This window comes from Leptosomus discolor, chromosome 3 (genome assembly GCF_034619465.1).
Source record: "Leptosomus discolor isolate bLepDis1 chromosome 3, bLepDis1.hap2, whole genome shotgun sequence".
Classification (NCBI taxonomy): Eukaryota; Metazoa; Chordata; class Aves; order Leptosomiformes; family Leptosomidae; genus Leptosomus; species Leptosomus discolor.
The window spans coordinates 61,442,636-61,467,750 of NC_141393.1; the positions used below are offsets into that span (position 1 = coordinate 61,442,636).

General features: G+C 46.0%; 1 protein-coding gene across 3 annotated transcripts in view; it reads left to right on the plus strand.

Annotated features, from left to right (window-relative positions):
* Positions 1–25,115, plus strand: part of PDE4B (phosphodiesterase 4B) — a 188,173-nt gene that overhangs the window by 159,103 nt on the left and 3,955 nt on the right. For 2 of the 3 annotated variants that reach the window (XM_086462173.1, XM_086462174.1), the window contains 9 exons: positions 1,875–1,987; positions 17,141–17,234; positions 20,381–20,559; positions 21,160–21,258; positions 21,396–21,560; positions 21,975–22,074; positions 22,781–22,935; positions 23,032–23,154; positions 24,190–24,372. In XM_086462173.1, the coding sequence (XP_086318299.1) occupies positions 1,875–1,987; positions 17,141–17,234; positions 20,381–20,559; positions 21,160–21,258; positions 21,396–21,560; positions 21,975–22,074; positions 22,781–22,935; positions 23,032–23,154; positions 24,190–24,372 (1,211 nt within the window). Of the gene's footprint in view, positions 1–1,874; positions 1,988–16,341; positions 16,390–17,140; positions 17,235–20,380; positions 20,560–21,159; positions 21,259–21,395; positions 21,561–21,974; positions 22,075–22,780; positions 22,936–23,031; positions 23,155–24,189; positions 24,373–25,115 lie in introns of those variants that run through there. The other variant, XM_009947911.2, reaches the window with a different exon arrangement.

Here is a 25,115-nt window from a genome sequence, read left to right on the forward strand (position 1 = left end):
TGCAGACTGGAAGCAAAGCGACAGGGGCAGCAGGTCCAGCAACCCCGACCCTGGTCTAGTGCCCCAGCAAGCCTGTTCCCTCTCCTGCTTACTGGTAAGTCTTGGAGCAGGAGAACATATTACAGTAACACAGCACAGTTCATTACTTAAACATAAGGGCAGCTCCTCTTTAGTTTGTCTGAAAAGATGATTTTTTCCTCTTTCTAAACTCATGATTTAGCCTGTGTTAGTTTTATCCATGCAAACATTTTCTGTTACAAGGAATTTGAGCCCTTCCAGGTCATCTAATTTACATGATAAAGTAGTTGATAGACAATATGCATGTTAGAAAGGAAAATGTGCCCAAGTTCTGTGTGTTTTGGCTATTTCCACCTGCTTTTTTGATGTATGTTTCACAGAAGTATGCGACAACGAGATTACTTGCCATGTTTGGAGCTCTGTGAGCACAGAAAAAACATGAACTTTCAATGCCACAAAGATTCAGATTTACTGAATCTTTAAAATGTGTCTGTGCCAAATGTTCCCTGCGAGTTTATTGCATGGCATACACATGTAGGGGGCACATGTGCATCCAGCGTATGTGCTATACAGCAGATCCTTTGCTGAGTGTCTATCACAGCAATCCTGACCTCTGATGTCACTGTTACCTGCTCAGCCAGTGCCATTAGAAATGCTGAATCCATTAAGTTTGACAGATTTATGGGGTTAGCATATGTCACTGGTATTATGAGAAGCAGTTACATTCATGGGGAGATTTTATGATTCACTGTATCCGCTTATGTAAACCTTAACTTTGACGCCGAGAGCCGCTCAGGAGCATGTTGTCCTGCTGGCAGGGTCAAGCAGCAGAGCTTGGTGGGAGCAGGGGCTGGGGTGCAGGGCCTGTTGGCGAGCACAGGCAGGTGGCACTGGAGAGTGGGACCAGCAGGGCTGGTGTCATTGAGGGTCGAGGCTGGTAGGGAACAAGGCCAGCAGAGCTGGGGAGCCAGGACCAACAGAGAGCGGGACTGGTGGGGTTGGGGAGCAGGGATTGGCAAGGGAGTAGGACCAGGCAGGATTAGGGAGGAGGGCTGATGAGGTTGGGGAGCAGTGATGCTGGGGTTGGGGAGCAGGACCAGATGGGTTTGGGGAGCAGGGCTAGTGAGGAGTGAGACCAAGCAGGGTTGGGGACCAAGCAGGGTTGGGGATCAGGAGCTGGTGGAGTTAAGGAGCAGGACCAGATGGGTTTGGGGAGCAGGGCTGGGAAGCAGGGCTGTTGGGGAGCAGGACCAGATGGGTTTGGGGAGCAGGGCTGGTGAGGAGTGGGACCAGGCAGGGCTGGGGAGCCGGACCAGATGGGTTTGGGGAGTGGGACTACTGGGGAGCAGGATCAGATGGGTTTGGGGAGCAGGGCTGGTGGGGCTGGGGAGCAGGCTGCGGCAGGGCGCAGGGGCCCGGCCAGGCGGGGAGCGGGGCTGGCGCAGAACCAGCATCGCGGGCGCGGCCAGCGCCAAGCGGCGGGGGGCGGCCCGGGCGCCCGCAGCAGCCGGGGGCGCGAAGGGGGGGGCGAGAGGCCGGCGCTCCCGGAGCCGCAGCCCGGCCTTGCCCTGCCCTGCCCTGCCCTGCCCAGGGGGGCGCCCGGTTCCCCGTCCCGCGGGGGCAGGGCGGGCTGCGGAGCCGGGGCGGGCCGGGGCGGGCGGCCGGGGCCGGGGCCGTACCGGGTGCCAGCGGCGGGCGGGGATTTGCTCGCCGGCGGCGAGGGGAGCGCAGCGGCGGCCGCATGATGAGGGAGCGGTGCGGCACCTCCGGCGGGGCTGGCGGCGGCTCGGGCGGCCCCGCCATGGAGAGGCTGCCGCCGCGCCAGCCCGACTACATGTCCGTCTGCCTCTTCGCAGAGGAGCCCTACCAGAAGCTGGCCATGGAGACGCTGGAGGAGCTCGACTGGTGCCTGGATCAGCTGGAGACCATCCAGACGTACCGCTCCGTCAGCGAGATGGCATCCAACAAGGTGAGCGGAGCGACGGGGGTATGCGGAGCGGCGCGGGGCACGGCAGCCTGATGCGCGGCTCTGCAGGGGAGCAACTCCAAGTCACTCCCGGGGAAGGAGGTGCGGGTTTCTCCCGCAGAGCCATGGCCAGAAACTGCTGGCGGCGGGACGGCGTGGGGAGAGCCGTCCTCCCCGGCCGGCTCGTTGCGGAGAAGTAAAAGAGGTTTCAGTTAGCGCCGGTCCCTTCGGAACCGATGTTACCAAAAACACAGTGAAAACGCCCGCATTTAACAAATTATCACTTCAAAAGTCAATTATCTTCATTGTTGTCTGTCCGTAATAATGGCAAACTCTAAACATTGTGGTACGTTATTTTATTGCTGTTTTGTCTTTCGGTAAGCGTTTAATTTTGTTTTTAATGTGGTGGGCTGGCTCGGCACCGCTTGCCAGCGCATGATGAGGGTGCGAAGTCAAAGATCGTGCAGAGGGAATGAGCTCCGAGAGGAGCTGCTCGCTCGCCTCCCGGGACCTTTTCTTTTAGTTTTTAACGCGCCGTGAGCGAAGGGCGAATTTTGAGTCTTTCTGCGAGCAGTAAGGTGCTAAAATAAAGTAAGAAAAGCAGGCTGTGCTAAAATTCAGAGAAGCAGGAGGGAGTGGAGAGAGTCCCAGGAGTGCACTGAAAGCAGCAGAGAGGAAAGCAAGCGAAACGCGAGGGCTGAACGCCTTTGTGCAACTTTCGGAAGCCGATGTTCCTGCCCGGCCCCCCCGTCCCCGTGCTGAAGCCGGGCTCCCAGCCCCCGTCCTGCCGAGCCCCAGCATCGCAGATAAATTTCGGTTCAGCATCTCCCCAAGTCAGACCTTCATTCGCGGGATGGCTGCTGCGGGATGGGAGGCGCTCCCTCCCCCGGGGCCGGAGCCGCCTCCCCGCTCTGATCCCAGCCGCTGCCCGGGGCAGCGCTTGGCTGCCAGCGGAGCCTTCACACCTCCGGGACAGGCTGGCTGCTCCCCATCCCCGTGCCTTGGTTTTTTCAAGCGCAGTTTCTGCACCCAGGCTTTAATGCAGGGTTTGCAGCTGTGCGGTGTCGGATGGAGCAGGTCATACAGTCCCAGACCGAGCTTGCTCCGTCTTTGGGACGAGGGCTGTGTCCGCTGCATCCATGCCTTTCACCGGCTGCCATGGTTAAACCCAGTTCTATGTTGTACTGCACGAACGCGATGTTATTTTTTTTTCCTAATTGGAAATTAATGAAATCAGAGATGCTGAATCATAAACTGATTTTATGGAAAAAGTTGAGTGAAGAAATACCGTGTTATTTCAGCTTTCTCCTCTGTTAGTGATTACCACGACATGCAGGGGCAAAGGAAGCAATGAAAGTTTTATAGGCTGAGCTTTCAAGAAAGGAATATGTGATTTTTTTTTTTTTCCGAGTTTGTGTTGAAGGAAGCCAGGGTGAAAATTGAGAAAGGTTTAGCGGGCAGAGAAGGCTGCACCTCCAATATGGACTCTGATGCCTTTTGTTTTGACATTATTTTTTTTTCACTGAGTGCCAAATCTGCACTTGCGAAGGTGAAAGACCAATTAAATTGCTCTTTGTATGAATTAAAAGTTGTGATCCCTCTGTGTGCAAATGGCTTACAGCTGGGTCAAGCAAAAAGTTCCCAAAACTTTGTTCTTTCATAACTGGTTTCTGAGATGTCTACTTTCTTTGGTCAACTTCCAGTATCGTTTTCATCTGTGAAAGAAAAGCATAAAATGGTCTCACACCTCGCTTTCCTTTCCTCATCAGCGGTAAATATTGACACGAATTAGTTTTGGGGTTTGCAGCTTTTGGGTTTTGGTGGCAGATGTACAATCTGCAGGGTGAGCTTACAGTGTGAGAAGCCGTCGGGGTTAGAAACGTGCATCTTCAGGAGGAGGCTGCAATGGTCCTTAACTGGTTGGGTTTTACCCTTCGCCCAGTACCCCACTCAACTGCCTGCTTTGGTCAAAGGCATTTCAATTTGTCACCGGTAAATAGCAAAACAGTCAGATGTTTTGAAAACAGGATGCTTGGGCTCCGCGTTATTAAAGAAAAACGGAAAGAGAAACAGTATAGATAGGAAGAAAGCAAATAGCCTCAGCATGCTCCCAAGTGCAAGAGCAGTATAAACAGTGACCTATCTTCCTGACCTCCTCTCTCGCTGAGTTCCTGGCCCCGCGCCACCCAAGCCAAACTACGTCATTTGAGACTGATAGTAGGCATGGCACAGCTGTTGCAAGTGTGACTCGAATTTCCTGTCTCCTTCCTGACAGACGTAGTTTAGAAAATCCAGAGTTGCAACAACAGCAGACAGAGAGGGAGGATCTCAGCATACGTGTTCGCAGGGTGATTCTCAGAAGTCCTGCACCGAAAAGGAATTGCTGGGGGGAAACGCCATGCAGGACAGCATCCTGGCTTTAAGCTGATGGTTTTCGGAAAACATCAGTTAAAACATGTGCGTATACTTTTTTAAGATGTGAGTTAATTACAGGAGAAGTGAGGAAATGAGCAGCTAATCTTACTGCGAGCTAACGAGCCTGATTGCACTGACATCAGCATGAGCCAAGGGAGCAGTGCCTCTTGCACAGTAGGACCCTAGAGTCCTATGAGTGGGGATCGGACATAAAACTGGCAAAGAGGGGAACTCCGTTCCCCGGGTGTGCTGTCGTTGGCCTCCGTGAGTCCTGACGCATTACCCAACAGTGCCTGATCCACACAACAGCCCGAGTCCCTTGCTGCTCCAGCTGTGAGCTTCTGCTACAGAACAGCTGACTGTGCACAGTGCCCTTAACTTTCTAAATTAGAGGGGAAAAAAACCTACCTGGAAGACTACGTGCCTGCAGAGAATGCAGCTGACGTGAAGGGAGTTAATTTTCCTAACGTTTTACTAATCTTTTGCTGTGAGCAGAGTACGGCACTGCAGCTTTGCAATGAAACAAAATTACCTGTAAAGCTCTGTGGGCACCTAGTGCTGCCTGTGGAAGCAGACCACACGGATTTACATTATTGTAACGTATATATTCTTTTTTTTTTTCTTCTGCATTTATCACCTCGTCCAGCTTGCAGCTCAGGCAACTACTGTGTCTTAGAAGGATTTGTGAGTCATGGGCCTGCTGATAAAGAGAGGGTATTTTCTCTCTTGGTGGTCACCCTGTAATGTTGCGTTTGGCATTAGGCAGCTGTCAGCAGCCTCACTTGTTCTGCAGATGGAAGTGCAGGACCCCCTCGGCTCTGTTACCTAATAAAGCATTTGGGATCCAGGGAAGGACATACTTAGTGCATCCCCCGAATCGTAAAAAGGACCAAGTGTTTTTCCCAGTTGAAATGCTGGTCTTGGAAGCCCCAAGTTTTTATGGGGCCGTAATATAGAAATAAGGGATGGAGAAAATGTATTACTTCTCAAGAGCTACCTGCCTGTCCGTGCAGGATACATCGCAGATCACGCATAAAATGAATATGTATGTGAATGGACCTAAGCAGCACCTTTCCACCTCCTTAGATTAGACCAGTCTTATTTAGAGCGTTTTGCAATCCATCGAGTGAGTAAATGGACAGATAACGTAATTCGTGGTCTGTGGGGGTATACTAATTTTGAGTAGACAGAGATGCCCGCCTTGCACTCTCGCAACTTTCAAAACCCACTTCTCTCCTCAGGCTGTTCCCTGGGGAACCCTTCCCTGCCAGCACTGCCTGTGCAGCTACAAACCCTGCAGAGTAATTCCTTAAACTCTCTTATTTCAGCTCGTAAAGATGTCTCCGTTAGTCGCAAATGCTGAATAACATAACTCAAATCTTGCCACCCAAGGCCGTTTTCAGCCAGCAGCTCAGGGCAGCAGCACGGTGGGGCTCCACTCTCTGATCTTGGTTGCTTGTGAGCCAGAAGCCACTAAGATAAACATAACTGATTTCATTTTGCTTGTATTTCAAAGGGCATTTCGGTCAGAAAAAGAGGAGCAAGGCCGCACCTAGCTTTCAGGAGACAGCGGCTAAATAAACATCTGGACGCTAATGTAAACTCCTGAGGTCCATGGTGGAGGTCGAGCGCGGTGCGAGGCCAAGTGCCAGCAGTGTATGTGCCGGGCTGCACAGCCTCCACGCTCACTTGCCTGCCTTCTGCCAGTCTGTCAGCCCCGAATCTCGTCCTCTTCGTACGTGATGTTTCCCTTAAGCGGTGCCGAGCTGTTTAGTCTTTCACTTGCGCTGTAACTTCCTTTGTTTAATACGCTTTAAAGTAGCCGAGCGCCACACAAAGAGAGGCTTGTTCGCTTGTGCAGCAGCCAGCGAAACAAAGAGACTTCCACGTCTCCTGTTTTTACAAGCCGGGATGAATCACTGAGCTCCGCACGCGGTTCCCCGGCCGCACACCGGTATTCCCCTCGCCCAGGGACTCGCGTTACGGAAACGGGGATCTGCGACCGAAAGCTCTCTCGGTTGGAGCAGCCCCTGGCATTGCTCCGTGGCTGTCCCTGCAGAGCTGGTCCCTGCAGAGCCCTAACGCACATTGTTGCCCATCGTGGCCCGGGTTTGACGTCGGCATGCTCCGCTGCGGCGGTTAACTGTTTCTTAGACGTACAGCTGCTGACTGCAGAGCAGGACACTAGAGGATCGTTATGCTTGCTGAGAACTGCGGTAGGAGCTGTTTATGTCTGAGGTTGGGAATATTCACTCTATCTTTGCTTTATCTGATGGCTTTTCATTCGTGTAGAGGATGTCCTTGTTCTAGAGGACAGGACACTGTATTTCTTAAGGCAAAGCTATGCGTGATGCGGGAGCCACGTTTTTTAACAGGGAGACTTGGGAGTGGTGAACATGAGGTTCCAGTGAAGCCTGCTGGGTATGGAGAGCCAGCTCTGGCTCTGCCTCTGACTGTGAAACCCCGCATGGATGTTCAAGACTTGGGGAGCTGGGTCCGAGTCAGTGCCTGTGTATCAGTTCCCATCACCATCATAAATGGACTTTTAGTGTAGCTGGCTCCGTATCCATCCTATTCCTCCTCCCTTGCTCTTTGGCCTCTAGCATAAATCATTCTGATTATATCAAATACATCGTAACAGTGGGGTGGAATAGCGGGGCCATACGTGGACTTATTTAACAATCTACTATTTGGTCTTGCAAGGCCTCTGGGCTATCAATTTCCAGATGTCTTAGGTAAAAAAAATACTCAAAATAGTCAAAAAATATTTTAAATTATTCAAATATTTAAAAAATGAAATATTGGACAGCTGCACTGTTGTCTGTGAAAAGTGTTGATACGGCATTAGGAGCCAGTGCCACCATTGGAGGTGATACCCTCCTAGAGCAAAAGTGACTTTGAGTGGCCGATGCTTTCTCATCTTCTGGGACTGTTGCGGCAAACGGGTGGGAAAAGCCCATACGAGGGGAGATCCCACGGCCACACACCATACGTGCTGCTGATGCATGTCCAGATAGCCACAGCAGAGACGAAGACTTTGTGGTTTGAAATTCGGTTCAAATCCATCTTCCCGGAACCCTTTCTGGGGAGCTGCCATCCTCCGGGGCACAACGGTGTACAGGACCTTCTAGCATGTCCTTTAAACATTTCTGCTTGTACTAGAATGTGATAGGTTTTAAAGTTCTACATTCTCAGACTTTTACGTTATAAGACATTAGGGTGGGGCTTAAATAAATAATAGCTCAAAGGCAGGTTCAAAATGAATCATGATTTGAGGGCAGGACTAGAAAGTGACTAACTGTTCAGAGCAGTGACCTCTCTGGAAGTGAAGTGAGGATACTGGAGACACATGAAATCTCAGAGATGCATCACTTAGGATGAGGGTGAGCTGTGAAGGATTTCAGAGTAGGATTTAATCTTTGGAGCAGTCCTAATCCTGACCCTGAGTTTGTGGACCAGTTTCCAGAGCCTGACTCTGAACTCCTCCTTTTTTACCCAGTTGCAGAGCAACTGCTTTTGGTGGGGCAGCTGGTAATCAAAATATTTGCACTAAGTGAAACTTTATTGAAAGATGTGGTGGTATCAAAGCCAGAGCATGTTGTGGAGATGTACTGGTTGGAAGGCTCATCTGTCAGAGCTCCTAGAGGGAGAGATTCCTCTGATTAAAGCCTTTGCTCTGTATTTAAAGCAAACAAACGAGAAGTGCCTCACCTTGCTGCTCGTTTAGCACAGCTGGGCAAACGCCACATAAAAATTACTCTGCAAATCATTTGCCTATCTCTATGTGAGAGGGATTTTTCATATAAATCTATTTACGTTAATTAGTGCCTTCCGTATGGTTTTGGTGCTTGCGTTAGGCTCATTTTCATTTTGGCAGGACCAACTGCCACATTTTGGGAGGGGGGCATACTGTGTTTTAGAGCTACACTGACTTCTTCCCAGGACTTACTCTTTATCCTGGGTTTTCTGAAGCAAACAGATTGAGAGTTGCCCGAGTTTTTCTCACCACGAGTGTCTTGGAAAAGTCATCTCAGGACACAAGGTTATTTGAACTTTCCAAAGCCTGTTCTCCTACTCAGGTGAAACCCCAACTGGATTTGCCTAAATGACAACTGCATAGCCTGACTCAAATATAAATTAAATTGCTACTTCATACGATTAACAAAAGCCTGTGTTTAATTGCGTTGCTGTCTTACTAAATGACAAATGCTCTTCCCTCTCAGTTGGTTTATTTTGGTTATAATCCAGGCATTTTTCATCCAAATGTCCAGCATCTCCTTACGGTTCACCCCTGAGCCCCACAGGAGCAGGGATGCCTCTGCCTGCTCCCTGCCTGCCCTGGCAGGGATGAGCAGCTGGGGAGGCTCTGGTTTGTGGGCTCTTTTACGTAGTCATTTGGCTTCCTTTGGCACTCGAGGCATCATCAGTGTGGTTTGCATGGGTGTGACTGACAGAAGATTTTGGTCTGAGATCTGCAGCCTTCTGGAGCGCTATCTACTCTCGAGGCCACAGATGTTGTCAGCTGCATCAGGTCTTTTCTTTAATCAACTTTATGTCAACAAACAAGCTGCTGTAGGTTTTAATTTTGTGTTGCTTCCTAGCCTTCAGCTGGGGCTGGTACTCCTCTCTTCTTCCTGATTCTCCTTTTGCAGTTAACACAACAAACATTTTTCTACCTGGTAAAAACCCTTGTGAAAATGATTTCACAGAACAAGTGGCTTTGCTTGTTTTCGGTTTTATTGGCTCGTCTCTTGTTCAAGTGAAGAATAAAAGCAGCACTGGGATGAAAAAACTGGTGTGAGTGCTCACTGTGCTGCGCTCAGCTGCTCTGGGAAAGGTGGTACTAGTCTTGGGAGTTACCCCTTGGCTGTATCATTTGTGTGGTCCTTCCTCCTCACAGTGCAATTTGTTTTGTGTTATAAAATGCACCTTTCGATGATGGAGTAAGAGTGCAATTCCCAGGGGATCGCTGCTGAGCTTCTGTCTGATTGAGAGCTCTTGCTGTGTGCAGTTTGGTACTTGCTGGTGAGGAAATCTGTACACAATCTAATAAGCTGACACGAGACTCCAGATAGAGTTGCATGTATTAATTGTTTAGAAGAGACCTGTTCTTGAGAGGAGCATTTTGGGTGAAGCAGGAACTGACCTGAGCTTCTTCCAAAGGAACCCAAAGCTTCAGCTTGGGCCATACCTTGCTGCCACGGGTTTTCTGCCTGAGGAGACAAGCAATATGTGCTTTGCCACACCATGCAGCGTGAAATCTTAAACTCTCTAAGTCCTGGTATTTCATATCAAGCCAAACAAATGTAAATCTAAACCAAGGGCTGTTGGGTACCAAACACAAAGGTATTGGATACACCGAGACTCGAATTCATCGGCAATAGATATTGCAGGACTGCCCCAACCCAGGAGGTGGTAGGCAGATTTGGCCCTGCAGGGCATGGCAGGCGTTTTCTCCATGTGCCAACAAAAACTCAGGCGGGCACACCTTACAAACACATGACACATTCATTTTCAGGAAAGTAAACGGGGTGGTTTCTCCATGACCTTACCAATTCCCCAGCATCCATCGGGTGCAGGGGTTTTTTCTTCTGCCTTACCAGTTCCCAGCAAGTGAGTAACATGCCCCAAGCCTGCTTTTAAATAAGGAAATTCAGTATCATTTCTAGGCAGTGCTAATTCTCAGTGCTTTCCTTAGGCAAGATCCGATAGGGAGTTTTTTCTTTCCAGCATTTTAATGCAATTTGCATATTTCAAGTTTCATTTGTCTGGAAATGAGCTGGAAATGTATCGGTGATAACACTCCTGCTCCAGGTTCCACTTCATCAGTTTTTAAGCCCCATATTGCGTAAGTATGTCCCACCCAAGGGAGGTTCTGCTGCTTTCAGAAATGCTAAACTTTATGGGTAAAATCTGAATATTGTTCTGTCTACATCAGATATATGTTATTGCTTTCATGAGCAGCCACATGCTGATTTATGGCAACATGCTATTTATTTATCAACATTTACATTGTGGATTTTCAAATTATTCTAATAAGGCCAACAAGTTGGTCATGATGTTACTCCTTTAAAGTTTTCCTTTGAACATATATATAAATCAACTCTCCTTTGATGTGAAATTGGAGATTTCATCACTGTGTGTTTACTTTTTGGTTTAAAAAATAAGCTGAAGGGAAAACAGAAAAAAAAAAAAAAACAACAACCAAACAAAAAGTACTTTGTATCTCATTAAAAATAGTTTCTAGCACATTAGAAACTATATTGTTTTAGGAAACAAGAACTGGAAAGTTGCAAAAGCATTTGATTTTTTTTAATAACTGAGAGTTGACTGCAACCATTCCACTTTTCTTCAGGCACTGAAGTATGTCCGCAAACTTTCTCTTTTAGTACTGATGAGTGTGAAATGGGCTCATTTTTTCTTTAAGCATTTAAACGCACCTTCCTATGACTGCTTAAAAAGGAAAATCAATAGAAATTATGAAGTGACAAGGTCAGCTGTAAATTTGTTTGACACGGTCCTTTCTGTAAGTGATGTAACATCAGAAAGGCACAGATAAACGATCTGGTTACTGCTCCTGCAAATTAAAGAATTTTAACTCTTCTGTCTTGCACACTTTTAAGAGACAACAAAAGAAATGCTCCAGCCCTCCAAAATCACCAGGTTTTCCAAATGCACTTTTGAATAAAAACAGAGCAATGAAAAATTACCTTCAGTGAGTTACGAGGTGCCAGAGATGTGCTTCCCTGCCCATCTCAAGAGTGAGCAGGGGGTGCCCAGGTTTGGTACTGACCACTGTATCCTGTGAGCCTCGCTCTGCCTGTGCTCAGGTGAAATCCTAACTGCAGGAGTTTTGTCTGTCTGAGAGTTAGGTGTCTGTGCAGTACAGGAACAAGGTCAGGAAAGGAGGGCTAGGGATTCACAAATATTTCTTCTAGCTTCTCAAACACAGGTGATGAGATTTATCTCATTTTTTAGAAAATCTGCAGTAGCGCATGAATGTCACGTCCATTCCCTTCAAGTGATCAGAGGTCCAGACAAAAGCATTACACATTTGCTGTTTGACCTGGTTGCCATATACACAGATGAGTAATTTTGAGTAATTTCCCTCCTGCGTGTAAATAATTTCCGGCTGGACTCCCTCGTTCCTGCTCCATCACACGGGCAGGTGAGTGTCAGCTCTTCCCAGCTCCAGGTGCTGGGTGTCCCACTGTTCCCAGGAGAAGAGCTGTTGAAATGAATGGAGTTACACCAAAGTTTAATTGCACCTCTGGACCTGCAGTAATTTACCTGAGCAATTAAGCTGAGAAGGATTCAGCCCAGCTGCCTTTGCATTGAAATCAAAGGCGAAAGTAACCCTCCTACCACAAATCCTTTTGTTCTAAGGATTTCTAGGAGCGGTGGAAGAGCGAGGGGTGTAATGTTTGCGTCAGAAGGGTGGGTCGCCAGGAACAGAGTTTATAAACATCTTTACACACTGGAGATCTGCACTGAGATTCCTCCATCAAAGTGTGGGGTGGGACCCCACTGTCCCTAGGTACTCCAGGCTGGAGCCTTGCAGCATCTTAGCGGCTCTTTTATCTTGAAATTGCCCTCAGCTCCAGCAAATGACTAAAACTTTTTAAAACAGCCTCTTTGCATAAGGACTCTTGGCCTCGGGGAACCCCAGCTGGTATAAATCGACTTCAAAGGATTTACATCATCAGCAGATACATCCTCCTGCCTTTATTCTCCCTGTAAAGCACTAGGAACACCTCTGATGCTGTACTCCAAAGGGGAATAGGAACAGGAATAACAACAGGACTATCGCTGGAGCTGGCATAGGGCTGGAAAGGCCAAGGACTGTGTGTGCCGCTGCATGGCTCCCCCTAACCTTCCTAGGAAAGGAAGAGAGTCCTTTCTTCCATAAAGAAGAAAGGTGGGATTTTCCACACTGAAGAACCAGGGAGATCTCCCACGTCTGGCTGGATGCTGCCCTGGACTCCACCCCGTATCACATTGGTGGCCCTGGAGCCAGTGCACTCCCAGTGTGCTCAGGCTCCTAAATCTGGCAAATCCTGTCATAAATTAGGCCAGATTTTCTTCCTCTGCACAAAACTGAAGGCAAGCAAGCTTTTCCTGCAGAGTGTCTGGTTAGGAGGGGGTGAAGGATCAGCTGCCGAGCGGCGGAAGGAGCTGCCATGCACCCTGTGCCAATGCCACTGCCCTCCTGCATGCCCGCAGAGGTCCCTGTGGTTGTGTCCTTGCAGAGCCAGTGCTCAGCCCCACACTGTAGCTGAAGAAGTAGAAGCAAAAAGCTCAACTGCCGGTGCAGAGAAAACGTGAGCAGCGAGGGTGCGATGTGGGCAGCCAAGGGGGGAACTGTGAGTGAACTTTCCCAACAGTAATCAAGGAAATTACCACATGCACGCACAACTGGAAAGAAACTGTGATTCCCTCTACCAGAGGATTCATGAAAAGGGGTCACTGCTGGTAATCAAAGAATGATTCAATTTCTGGGAGACTTAATTTGGTTCAGATGACTTCTGCAGTTACTTCAGAGCATGCAAAACAGGAAAACTCCACGCGATGCAATGGCTTTTTCTCACACAACCCTCCAGATGGTTTTAGACCTCTGTGACTGGCTGGGAAGGTCAGCTGTGCTGCCATGTGTATTTGGTTATTAAAAATCTCAGTTGAGACTTCATCTTATTGATGTGTTCTGCACTCTTCTCATCAGTCGAATGTGTTAATTGCATGGTCCTGTGATCGGAGACTGGAGTAGAGAGAAGGGAGCCCCAAGCCCATATCCCGATTTTGTTTCTTTTTAAGGGAAAACCCCCTCGAGCCGGGGTGGACATCCCCTCCCGTGTACATCCTCGTCTGCGCGAACGCGTGTTCTTATGTGTGCCTCAGTTCCCATCTGTACAGCGAGGTTATCGGTGCTTATTTCCTTTGTAAAAGGCATGGAGATGATTATTAATTATGAAAATAACAGCACATGTCCACATGTTGCTGATAGGCATTATCCTAATTGCCAAGCTGAGGGCCGTGCTGTGCTCTTACACGAGCTCTTCAGAGCAGCAACACTTCTGTTTGCTTAATGGCAACGCAGTTGGTATTTTCTCATTGCTAGCGTGCAATCTGTTTGTTTTACCCTTTGCCGTCAAATCGATTTAACGAAGGGATCGTTACAGAGGTTTGCACATGACATCAGTCATTGATCTGTGCAGAGAGGCAGCAACGCGCTTTCTCCCTGCAGGCAAATGGCAAAGCAGTTCAGAGGAAGCAGTGTCGCTCCAGAGCATCCTGACATCAAGGGAAGCTCAGGAAAAATCCCAAATACCCCCATGAGCAGTGAAGACACTGTGATTACCGAGTGCGCTGCCAGTGTGCCTCAGTCCGTGCTGAACTGTGTTGTTTTTTAAAGGGTATCGTGTTATTAATAAATCCTGCTTAGGTGCCAGCATCGTTCAGATGGTGAACTGCAATAAACTTTGCAAAGCGTGTGGGTATTCTCATAGCACTGTGGGTGTCTCGGCTGGGTTTGGCCTCGATAGTCCGTTTAGCAGTGCTGTAATACTGCTGTCTGCATTTATAAAAGGTTGCTGATTAAAAGTCTGGCAAAGTGAGCAAGATTAAGGCTGTTGGAGGAGATGAAGAAGGCAGATTTCTGGTTAAAGATCAGATATGAGAATCCCAAAGTCTTTTATCTGTCCTCATCTCTGCTGCAGATGGCTTGGGTGACCTTGTGGAGGCCATTTAATTGCTTTGAGCCTCTGTGAAAAGGCTGCAGCTAACCTTTGTACTTTATGAAGCCAGTTGTGAGGTAAAGGCATTTTTTTCTGATGTTTGTCCACCACTTGGGATTTTTTGTCTGAAAGGGCAATTGTATAGAAAACCCAACTGATTCAACGTTGCTTAAAAGTTGTTTGTGTGATCATCTGATTATGGTATTTGCCTTGTAAAGATAAAGCCTCGATCCAGAGAAATGTTTCAGCACATGCTTCACTGTAAGTCTGTGGGAGTGCTCACGTGTTGGTGGCTGGTGCTTGTGACCGGCAAAAATACGTCACTGTGAGGAATGACAGGATCAGAGCTCTCCTCTCCTCCCACGGGCTTTTCTCTTACTTGGTTTTAGTCTTGCTGGCTCTCATTCTCTGTCACTAAGGTTTCTCTTAGGAGCTTCAAAAAGGCTTTTGTCCCTCTTGGTTGGCATGAAGTTTAGTGGAGACCCTGTGAGCCAAAGCCCATGCCCACAACCCAGCACTGTGGGATGCCCTCTTGGGCAGCCAGCATCCTGCTTCTGCCTGTGTCCCGTGAGGTTGCCTGCTTCACATCTTGCCCCTGCCTGTATACTATGAGACAGTGTTTAAACTGATGGAGTGACCTGAAAAGTGCTACCTTGCTTTGTGACATTCACAGTGGCAGGGCAAGGCAGGTTGCTGACAGCCAAGATGGTGGTTGGAGAGCCTGAGCAGATAGCCACATGGTAAAAGGGAAGTGGCATCAGCTTTCCACCTCTGATAATCACGAATTTGGGAGAAGAAGGTGGGTTCATAACTTCATTTGCTCTTTGTGGTTCTTCTGGCTGGAAGGCTGAGGAGGAGCCCCGTCCGGACGGTGCTGAGCAGTGGCTGGAGCCATTCCTGGCCAGCACAGTGTGATTTTTGTGGTGCTCAGTGCTGGTCCAGCAGCCTGCGCAAGCAGGGAGCTGTGGGCTGTGCCTGGGCTCTGGTGTGCAGGCTCTGCATCTCCCTGCCTCTCAGCTCTTGGCGTGGGGACCGGGGCTGCGATGCAGCAAAGGCTGCCCCCGTGCCCTGCAGGTCCCACAGGACACAAGGAAGCCTCGTGACGTCATGCCAAGTAAGGCTGATAACATTTAACAAAGGCAGTTGGAGAACAGGAATAATTTTAGACCAAAGATGGCACACTTATTTTAAGAATCCTCGCCATTGTCGTGTCATATTGCAGCTAGCAATCACCAAGGTTGTCCTAAAGCAGTGTGAGTGCTGCCCATCAGCCATGATTCCATGCTGTGAGCTGTATCACATACTCACTGCAATGTGCTTTTCTTTACATTTGATGCTAAAAGGACAGCTACAACTTCCTAATGAAGTGATGCATTTCAGTTTAAAAATTAAAGATTAAATCTTAAAATGTGGTTGTGAACATATTCTTGTAAGAAAGAATTTATTAATTGCAGACTGACATTACAGATTTAAGGTTATTATTACTTTATACCTTTTATCTGAAAAATATTTCCAGTTTGTAAAGGTACATTTTGCTACATTCATACATTTTGCCCTTTACTGTGTAGGGGAAAAAAAATAGTGATCCCACCGAAAATGTGAAAAATTATGCTTTTAAAAATCCATATGTGAAGACTTGCTTTGAAAATCCTCAGTCTCTGTGGTGAAGAGGATTAAAACAAAGCAGAAAAGGAGAAGAGACTACTGCCTACTTTTGACTTATTTAAATATGCACAGAGCTTCCTCCATTTTAATCTTCCTTATAAAAAGATGGCTGTGTTACTAAAGCTGGCAACCCCTCAGAAACCAGCATCATTTTTCTGTCGTACAGTTCAGCTGAGCAAGGCTGATGCGGAGCGGGGACCCCCTTCAGCCAACTAAGCAACCAGGACGATTCATAATTCATAAGTGCTTCCAGCCATCCAGCTGAATACATTTGGATTAGTTCTCGTTTCTTCGTGCAATCCCTGATTTCATTATTCTCTCCTGTGAGCAAATACACCCACGTTCAGCGCTCTGCAAGGATGCTATGCCAAGCTTGGCTTTGTCTGAGATTAGCAACTGCTGGGCTTTGGGGGATCTCCGGCTTTGATGAACACTGATTTTTTTTATTGACTGGGGAAGGGGGTGTCCGTGTGCCCGAGGAGCTTTCCTGTCTGACCGGTGATTTCTCCGTGAGGATTTGTGGACGGTGGTGTGGAGTTTTCCAAAATGCCTGAAGCAAACTACTTGTTATCTGTATCTTGGGGCTATATTAAGGTGGGTTTAAATCCTGAAGGCTTATGAATTACTGCTTTTTGTGCTGTATTGCTCGGATAAAACCTCTATAAGGAAAACGTGCTTTTTAAATGGTTATTTATGTGTCCTGTATGGCAAGAGATAAATGTATGTGTGTACTGTGCATGCGGCATACATGTATGTAGATTTTTTTCTCCTTTGGGAATTCACTGTTGCGGGATAAAATGCGGCAATGAAAATATGTGATTAGAAAATGGGGGGGATCAGTGCATGTATGTCTGGGTGAACAAATGCTCGAATCCTACATTTTACTGTAATGGTCCAAGCAGATCTTAAGATTTATGGCATATTTCTCCTCTGTTATGTTCTGAACATATGCAGTTGTCTTTTAGTTGCATAATTCAAAATGGAGCAAACTTATACAATTCAAAACAAAAGAAGGTTATAGGATGTGGAATTTAAAACCAATACAAGAATTTGATATTTCAGAGAGATCACCTGAAATGTTACCTTCTCATTTGTTACAGTAAAAGTCAATATGCCTTTTAGGAGGAAATTAATTTTGTAGTTTAGTGTACTGAAAAGAAATATGTAGTCATGATGATGCTGAACAGTATCTAAATAAAACCGTATGTCGCTGACTCCATTCCAAATATCTCCAGAATTTTGCTTTTAGCATCATCTTTGTGGACTTGCTCATGATAAAGCTGTATTATTTTGGAAAAGCATTCAGAAAAATGCCATCTTTCTGTATGTGCTCTTCCCCTTCCAGTTCAAGAGGATGCTGAACCGGGAGCTGACACACCTCTCTGAGATGAGCCGCTCCGGCAACCAGGTGTCCGAGTACATTTCCAACACTTTCCTGGGTAAGGTGTCGCATCCCAAGCTTTCGGGTGACTCAAAGATAACGATTAATGGCAGCCTAATGCCCACCAGTCAATGCTTGTCCCCAGTTTTCCTTTGGGTCAGAGCATTATTTAAATATTTTGATTTTTCACTTTCAAAGTAGATATGGGGATGAAAATAATACAGTGTTTGAATAAGTCCCTCCACAGAAGAATTCATTCTCCAAATCAAAAGATTTTTCTGTTCAGATTGAATGAAGCTAACTGGGAGCTGCATGATGCAATATTTGATTTTTGTGTTGACCTTACGTAAAGGACAAAGTCACACAAGCCCAACTGCATGCTCTCATCTTTCCAACTGCTGCCTCACACAGCTGCATCTTCCCCCTTCAGAGACAGGGTTCAGACAGGTAGGTTCAGGCTAGACATTTTATATATTAAATAGTTGCTCATTTTGCACTGGAAGTCAGAATAAAAAGTAAAGAGAATATTTTGCATGTCATTAGTTTTGTTGGAGTAGGAGCTCGTAGGACCACTGGCATGAATTAATCCAATTACAAAAATAATTGATATGAAAAATGTAATATTCTGTGTTTTCAAGCAGCTTTAGAATTTGTGAGCATTTGCTTATAAACTGAAGCTTAGCACAGGACCCTCATACACGTATCTGTGACTCCAGCAGCTTCAGATGCTGAGTGTGTGTGGGATGCCAGAGCTCGTGGGGGAATCGTGCCCTGCAGTTGAGATGGCCCAGAACACATTCACTGTATGACACACAATTATTTCCATTAAGGGATTTTAAAGTGATTCCAATAGCCAGTTGCAACTGGAACTACTGCGTGCATTTAGGACGCATCACATCATTAATAATCCGTATAAGTCTGTAGCTGCTTTGTGGGAATCCGTTGGCTCTGTCTTATCACTCAGCTTAATCATGACATCCAGAGCATGAATTAATACCGGGAGTAGAAGCAAGACTGCCTCGCTGCCAGCCAGCAGGCCACTTCTTCGGCTGGAGAGCCTGGAGCGTACACAGCGCACCGGGGAGCATGGCCACCATGGCATTTTCAGGGAGTTTGTTGTTCATCAGCTCTTGCCAGTAGGCATATGGCTCTGGAGCGGGATGTGCTGCAGCAGAAATACCCAATGTGCCTTGATACTGTGGACCTAATATAAAATAATAAACCACACATACACCGAAGTTAGTGGAGTCTGTACCTCAGCAGGGCCTAGTTAGCTGAAGCTACTGCTGGTGCTAATGGGGCTGTATTATTCACCGTACTCAGGCTGGGGCAGGTGTCTGTGTTTCCCTTTGCAGGTCTTGACAAGGGTCTCATTCATTCCTATTCTGCTTCTTCTTGTGTATTCTGTAACGGCCGTCCTGGGGCAGTGTGAGGGCCACTCAGCCACTTGGGGCCATGTTAATGCCAAGTGATGCAGACTCTCCAGATTGGGCCAGATTGCAACTTGATTGTTCATATTAAAAAGAGATGAGTAGAGCTTTTAAAAAGGTCTTGAAGCTTTTTTAGGAAGTCATGCCGTTACATTTTTATGAATTACTTCTTTTCCCCCTAAAATTTGGTTTAAAACTAAGTGAATACACAAAATAACAGGAATTTACAACTGAGCTGAAGAAACAAAAAAAAAGATAAATATGTGGGTACAATATTCATTTTATCTCCAAACAGTGTTTGTTAGATGGGGATAACTTACAGATATTAAAACCAGACCACTTGACTTCATTCAGTCTCTTGACTGAATGAGCTAATGAGAAAGGCACCTCTCAATGAGCTGAGGAAGGCACCGAGAAGCGGTGTCCTCTGCAGAGAGGCCAGTCCTGCAGGCACCGCTCAGTCAGTGAGAGCAAGGGCGCCAGCTTTAGATCCGTATGAAGGACAAAGGTGAAAAACGGTGGTTTTATCGTTGGCCAGATCACATAAACTGGGAAGATCATGACGGCCTTTCAGCACGTGCCCTTTCCTAAGGGGCGAGAGGTGTTGTGCTGCCACCGCTGTGGGGACATGTTTTAACAAATTAGAGATTTCTGTTCAAGAATGTCTATTTTACGTTGCCTTAGCCTTAGTCATTGCTGAGGAGCTTATATAGAGCAAAGTCCTTCTGTTGTCCAGCAAAAACACACAAGGGAAACACCCACTGATGTCAGCTTGACTTTTGCTGTGAATAATGGCTTCCTTCTTAATTGCAGTGTTGCAGACACACTGGTAGTTCTTATTTCAGAGATTTTTAATTAAGCCAAGGCAAAACTAACTAATGCCTAGATGTCTAGTCCCTCCAGAGGTCCTCAGCTGTGTAAAGGTGCAAAGAGATTATAGTAGCCTTTTCTAAAAGTTCATGAAAAACTGGTTAGTATGAAAGCAGTGAGCCACTCTGTCTCCATTTTAATGCAGCAAATAAATCAGTTGTAAAGGCAGTAACCAGCACATGTGGATAGGTTCATTTATTAAACACAGCTCCACAGCCAACTTTGTGCCCCACTAGGTGCCTACTCACTGAGCACTAGTGTTGTTACTATCTCTGAGCGTGACACTAGAAATAACAACCTGTGCATTGTGTGTTATTCTATACATAGTTGTAAAGGGCAAACCTCTAATAAATCGGTGTCGCAGATTTGTTACTGGGTTGGTGTTTTAGGAAGAGGGGGTGTAGAGATGGGTTTGGCCCTGGTAAGTATCGACCCAGTGAATGTGAAAATACACACTTATGTACTTTATTGAGGAAAAAATATGTTGTTTGAACATACATTTCATTTTTCTGAAAATAGGTAATAAAAACTAATTGAGATCTCGCCATAAACAGAACTTGGTGCCCTTCTGGCATGGAGAGCTAGCTCCTGGGTATGTGCTGTGTCCCCAAGTGATGCAGCTTGACAATGGCTACGATGAACACAGCCTGGCACTTCATGTCCCAGCAGGGCTCAGTGGGAATGTTCAGTCTTGCAGAGGTCACACAGAGGTTCTGTGACTGTTCTGCTTTGATTTTGGTTCGGTTCGATCCCAGAATTAGAGAAAGGCCCCAGCAGAAATATGTGGGTTTGAACCGGTGTGCAGAGCTGCTTAATCAGCAAAGCTAAGGGTTGGTTTTGGGGAGGCGTGATGGGTGCTCGCACTGCAAACAATGTTGACCCATTTCACCTTTATTTGTTACAGACAAGCAGAATGATGTGGAGATTCCTTCTCCCACCCAAAAAGACAGAGAGAAGAAGAAAAAACAGCAGCTCATGACACAGATCAGTGGAGTGAAAAAATTAATGCATAGTTCAAGCTTAAATAACACCAGCATTTCACGATTTGGTGTGAAAACAGAAAAGGAAGACCATCTGGCCAAGGTATGACAGATTCTTGCAGTTCTGGGAGAATCGGTATTATCTGGAAGCTGGGGATGGACTGTCTGGCTGGACTGCCCCCTCCTTGTAAAACTGGAGTTGGTATCCCTGAAGTGATGTGGCCGTTACAAATGCTGTAATTAAGGGTACCAGGCCCTAGCAGCAGATTCTGTGTTCATAAGTTCCTTGATAGTTCTTTAATTCCTTATTCCTAAAACAATTTAAAAAAAATATGATGAAGGGTGGGAAGAGCAATTATCAAACAGGAATGTGTAGCAACACTATGTCCAGCAAACTGCCTATGGGGCCTTTGTCAGGGCATTTCTTCTTGCTGCTCAGAAACACACATCACAAATAATTCCCCTGCCACACAGAGAAATGTCATCTCCTTGTACAAGTGCTTTGGCATCAGCCCCTCACAGTTTCTCTGTGTTCATGTACTTTATTAAGTACACGTGTTCATGCACTCAGGTAATTACCATAAGGAAGAGTGAATTTGCATTGTTTTAAACTTTTGGAAAATGCGAAAGACGTGGCGCAAGTGATAAATGCAGAACTGTCTTGAAAAATATTGTAACCGTTCTCTTTTTGTCCTTTCAAAAGGAACTGGAAGATCTGAATAAGTGGGGTCTCAACATATTTAATGTTGCGAGGTACTCACACAACAGGCCACTCACCTGCATTATGTACGCTATATTTCAGGTTTGTGATTTTCTGATAAATTTGCTGTTCTTTTACAACTTCTTTTTAGTTTCTGATTTCTTTCTGTTCTGTTGCCTTCTGCAGTATGACATCTGTATTTGATACATGCATGTATGCTTGTACCATTTATTATACAGGAGCGAGATCTACTGAAAACGTTCAAGATCTCATCAGATACTTTCGTAACGTACATGATGACGCTAGAAGACCACTACCATTCGGATGTAGCTTACCACAACAGCCTCCATGCTGCTGACGTTGCCCAGTCCACGCATGTTCTGCTATCTACCCCTGCGCTGGATGTGAGTTACCTAGTTTGAGCTAAGAGCTTTGTGTTGGGTAGTCGTCATGCTTCAAGGTGGGATGGCAGCTTAAAAGCACAACATTGCCTGTGTGAACATAGAAGAAAAACCTTAAGCTGAGTCAATCACCAGTAGCACTCAGGCTTGCAAAAAGCTGTGTGCTGCCTGCTCCTCTGAGGGCTCAGCTTACTGCCAGGGAAATCACCGTTAAGAAATTGCAGCAGCAGCTTTGCCTGTAGTCTCTGTTTCATCTTTGAGAGCACATGCTGCTTGTAGACCTTTCTTCTGAGTAAATATCTTGTCCTCGGAAAACTAATTTAAAAAGCACAATTTGTTTCTCTAAATCAGCCTCCCAAACTGCTGAGAGATGAAACATAAGGACTTCTCTGACAAATGGATTTTTTTCCTTCCTAGGCCGTCTTCACTGATTTGGAAATCCTTGCTGCAATTTTTGCAGCTGCAATTCATGATGTGGATCACCCCGGGGTCTCCAATCAATTTCTTATTAATACAAGTGAGTTTTGTTTCAAATACAGCAATAACTTCATCTGCAAACTTGGAAACGAATGGAAATACATTTTCCATTACGGCGAGGTCACAAATTATGACTTTCAGACTGCATTGCTTTCTCAAAATACTGTGCAGTAAACTAGTTAGACATTTTGAAATAAAGCAGTAATTAAAATTAAATTCCGAACAAAGGAAGCTATTGTAGTACAATTTGCAAAGTGCCCTTGAATCTTGTCAGTATTACTACTTGCTAATGGGTAATAATTCTTCCAGTCCTGAGTGCCAGTTTATATTGTTGATATAAGATAAATAATGCTATTGCTATTGACAACGATAAAGCTAAATATTGTGGTTCATATTGTGTTCTGCAACAGGCTAAGCCTGTAGCTTGACTCCAAAATAGGGGTATTGTTCTTTTTTGGAAAGTGTGTTTGGAGGATTTATCCTTTCTGTTGTCAGTGATTCTGAAGCCTGTAACTAAGTCAACCAAGCACTGTTTTGTTCATTAGGACCGAGCAAAGGCCTGTTTATATTATGTACATATGTGCTCAGATTAGAAAACCGCACGCTCTTGGCACACATGAAGCAAAAAAAGAAAACTTTTCCCGATTTATTGCATAGAGATAAACATTTCAGTACCCAGGACAAGCGTTCGCTATTTGAAATCACGTTTCACGTGCTGGAGTCACATATTTGTGTTGCTTTGCTAGATTCCGAACTAGCCCTGATGTACAACGATGAATCCGTCTTGGAGAACCACCATCTTGCTGTGGGTTTCAAACTGCTTCAAGAGGAGCACTGTGACATCTTCCAGAACCTGACGAAGAAACAGCGTCAGACGCTCAGGAAGATGGTGATCGACATGGTATGAACTATGCACATGCTGCTCCTCCTCTTAAACAGAAAACTGGCTTCTTTGTATGGTTGCCTGTATTGAGATGCTATTTTCACTTCTGTAAAGGTGTTGGCGACAGATATGTCCAAGCATATGAGTCTGTTAGCTGATCTGAAGACTATGGTGGAAACTAAGAAAGTGACTAGTTCAGGAGTCCTCCTTCTGGACAACTACACAGACAGAATACAGGTACGTCAGCCAAGGTTCCTGGATTCCGTGTATTTTGTTCAGGGTTGAAGAAACCACACTCCTGTGTTTACTGTGGCTTTTAAATGGGCCATATATAGAAGCCCTGACCTAAATTTTCAGCAATCGTTTTCTTCTGTTCTGCACCACAAGGAGGTACAAGGTGGTCCCATATCTTTTAGGAAAAGGGGATTATGTTTTTAACACTGAGAGCATGGAGCTGCGAACATGGACATTCTTCTGAAGTCAGTCTCTAAGGCTGAGTTTTTGAGGGCTCCTGAATTTCCATGCTGCTTTCTCCCGTTCATTTCTCCTGTCAAAAAAGTGTAGCAAGTTTCTATGGCATTGTGAGATTGCAAGAATTTAGTTTGTACCTCCCTACCTAAAGCACCTCTCACACTGAGCTGAACTTTGTGATGTCCAATACGTTCCCTATATAATCTAATCCTTGATTTACAGAAATGACAAAGCAGTACTGGAACAGGGTTACGTAGTTAGTAGGACAAGATACATCCTGTTCTTCTCTCCATTTTGATGTCCAGCTTCTTAAGGACAGACTCATGGGAAAACCCTCCTTACGTTTTTATTTAAGACTGCTGATGCTAAAACAGGTCACACTGAAGGTCTGAATCCTTGCGGCTGCAGTTAGTCAGGCACATTTTCCGTGTGTGTGGAAGGGATATTACTCATTTAATAAAGCAGGAGCATTTAACCATCTGAGAGCATGGAAATAAATTTTGAATGGTGGGAAGCACCTGCATTCACAAACAAACCTGCATGATGTAATTAACACTGCCACAACTGCACCCGGTGTGAGTATCGGGTTGTCTGAAAAACATACAGCACGTTTTGCTTTTGAAGCAGACCATAGCAGCGAGTCGAATATACAGAGATGTTATGATATAAATATTTTTATAGGCTGTTGCATAATCGAAGAGTCCTGTGGTGAAGTGTTCTGAATTAAGCAAGTAGATACAGCTTGAAACCATCGTCTTTTTCCGTTCGATTTTATGAGGTTTCTGATTAACGTAATTGCAGGTTCTCCGAAATATGGTACATTGTGCGGACTTGAGTAATCCCACAAAGTCTCTGGAGCTGTACCGACAGTGGACGGACAGGATCATGGAGGAGTTCTTCCAGCAGGGAGACAAAGAGCGAGAAAGAGGAATGGAAATCAGTCCGATGTGCGACAAACACACAGCTTCAGTGGAAAAATCACAGGTAATCGGCTATGAGCTGCATTTTTGTACTGCCTAAGCTTGTATTTTTAAAGCGGAGACAAAATTCATCTGCTTTCTCTAGCACAATTAGGCAAACAGCCAGCAGTTCAGAGGCTTGGTTCTGATTGACCCTGACATCCAGCTGTGCCTGAAGCTCATATAGACTGGCGAGGCTGTTCAGACTCCTTTATGTACCCCTTGGCGTCTCCTCATTTCCAAATGCGTGTTCGTCTTGCCCTCTCTGTGTCCCAGTTTCCCGCGTGAGTTGGTTTCCTTCTGTCTCCCAGGCTTGAAAAGTGCAGTTCTGATCTCCCCTTCCTTCTGCTGGCTCTCATCTGCCTTCACACCCTCCAGCCTCCTTCATTAGCACCTCCTAAACCTGCTGACATTGTACCCCGTGTTAGACATTTCTAGCAATGCCAGCCCCATCAAACTGCAGGGTTAGGAGCTTCTCCCAGCTGAAATCCACTTCAGGACACTGGGAAAATCTGGATGTCAGTCGTTACTCAGCCTCGTTCAGAAGAGTTTTGCTGTGCATGATCTGACCGGTTAAATTAGAGGTCTGGTGGAGCTGCTGTGTGCTGAGTGAAGTCAAAGAAATACTTAGTTGTGTCAATACAAACCTTAAAAGGAGCTGGATATGTCTGTCTTTTTTTTTTTTTTTTTTTTTTTTCTGAGATTAACTGGCTCATCGCTGGTTCTGATTCATAGATTAAACGGTTTCAAGGTCAGATTTTGTTCTGA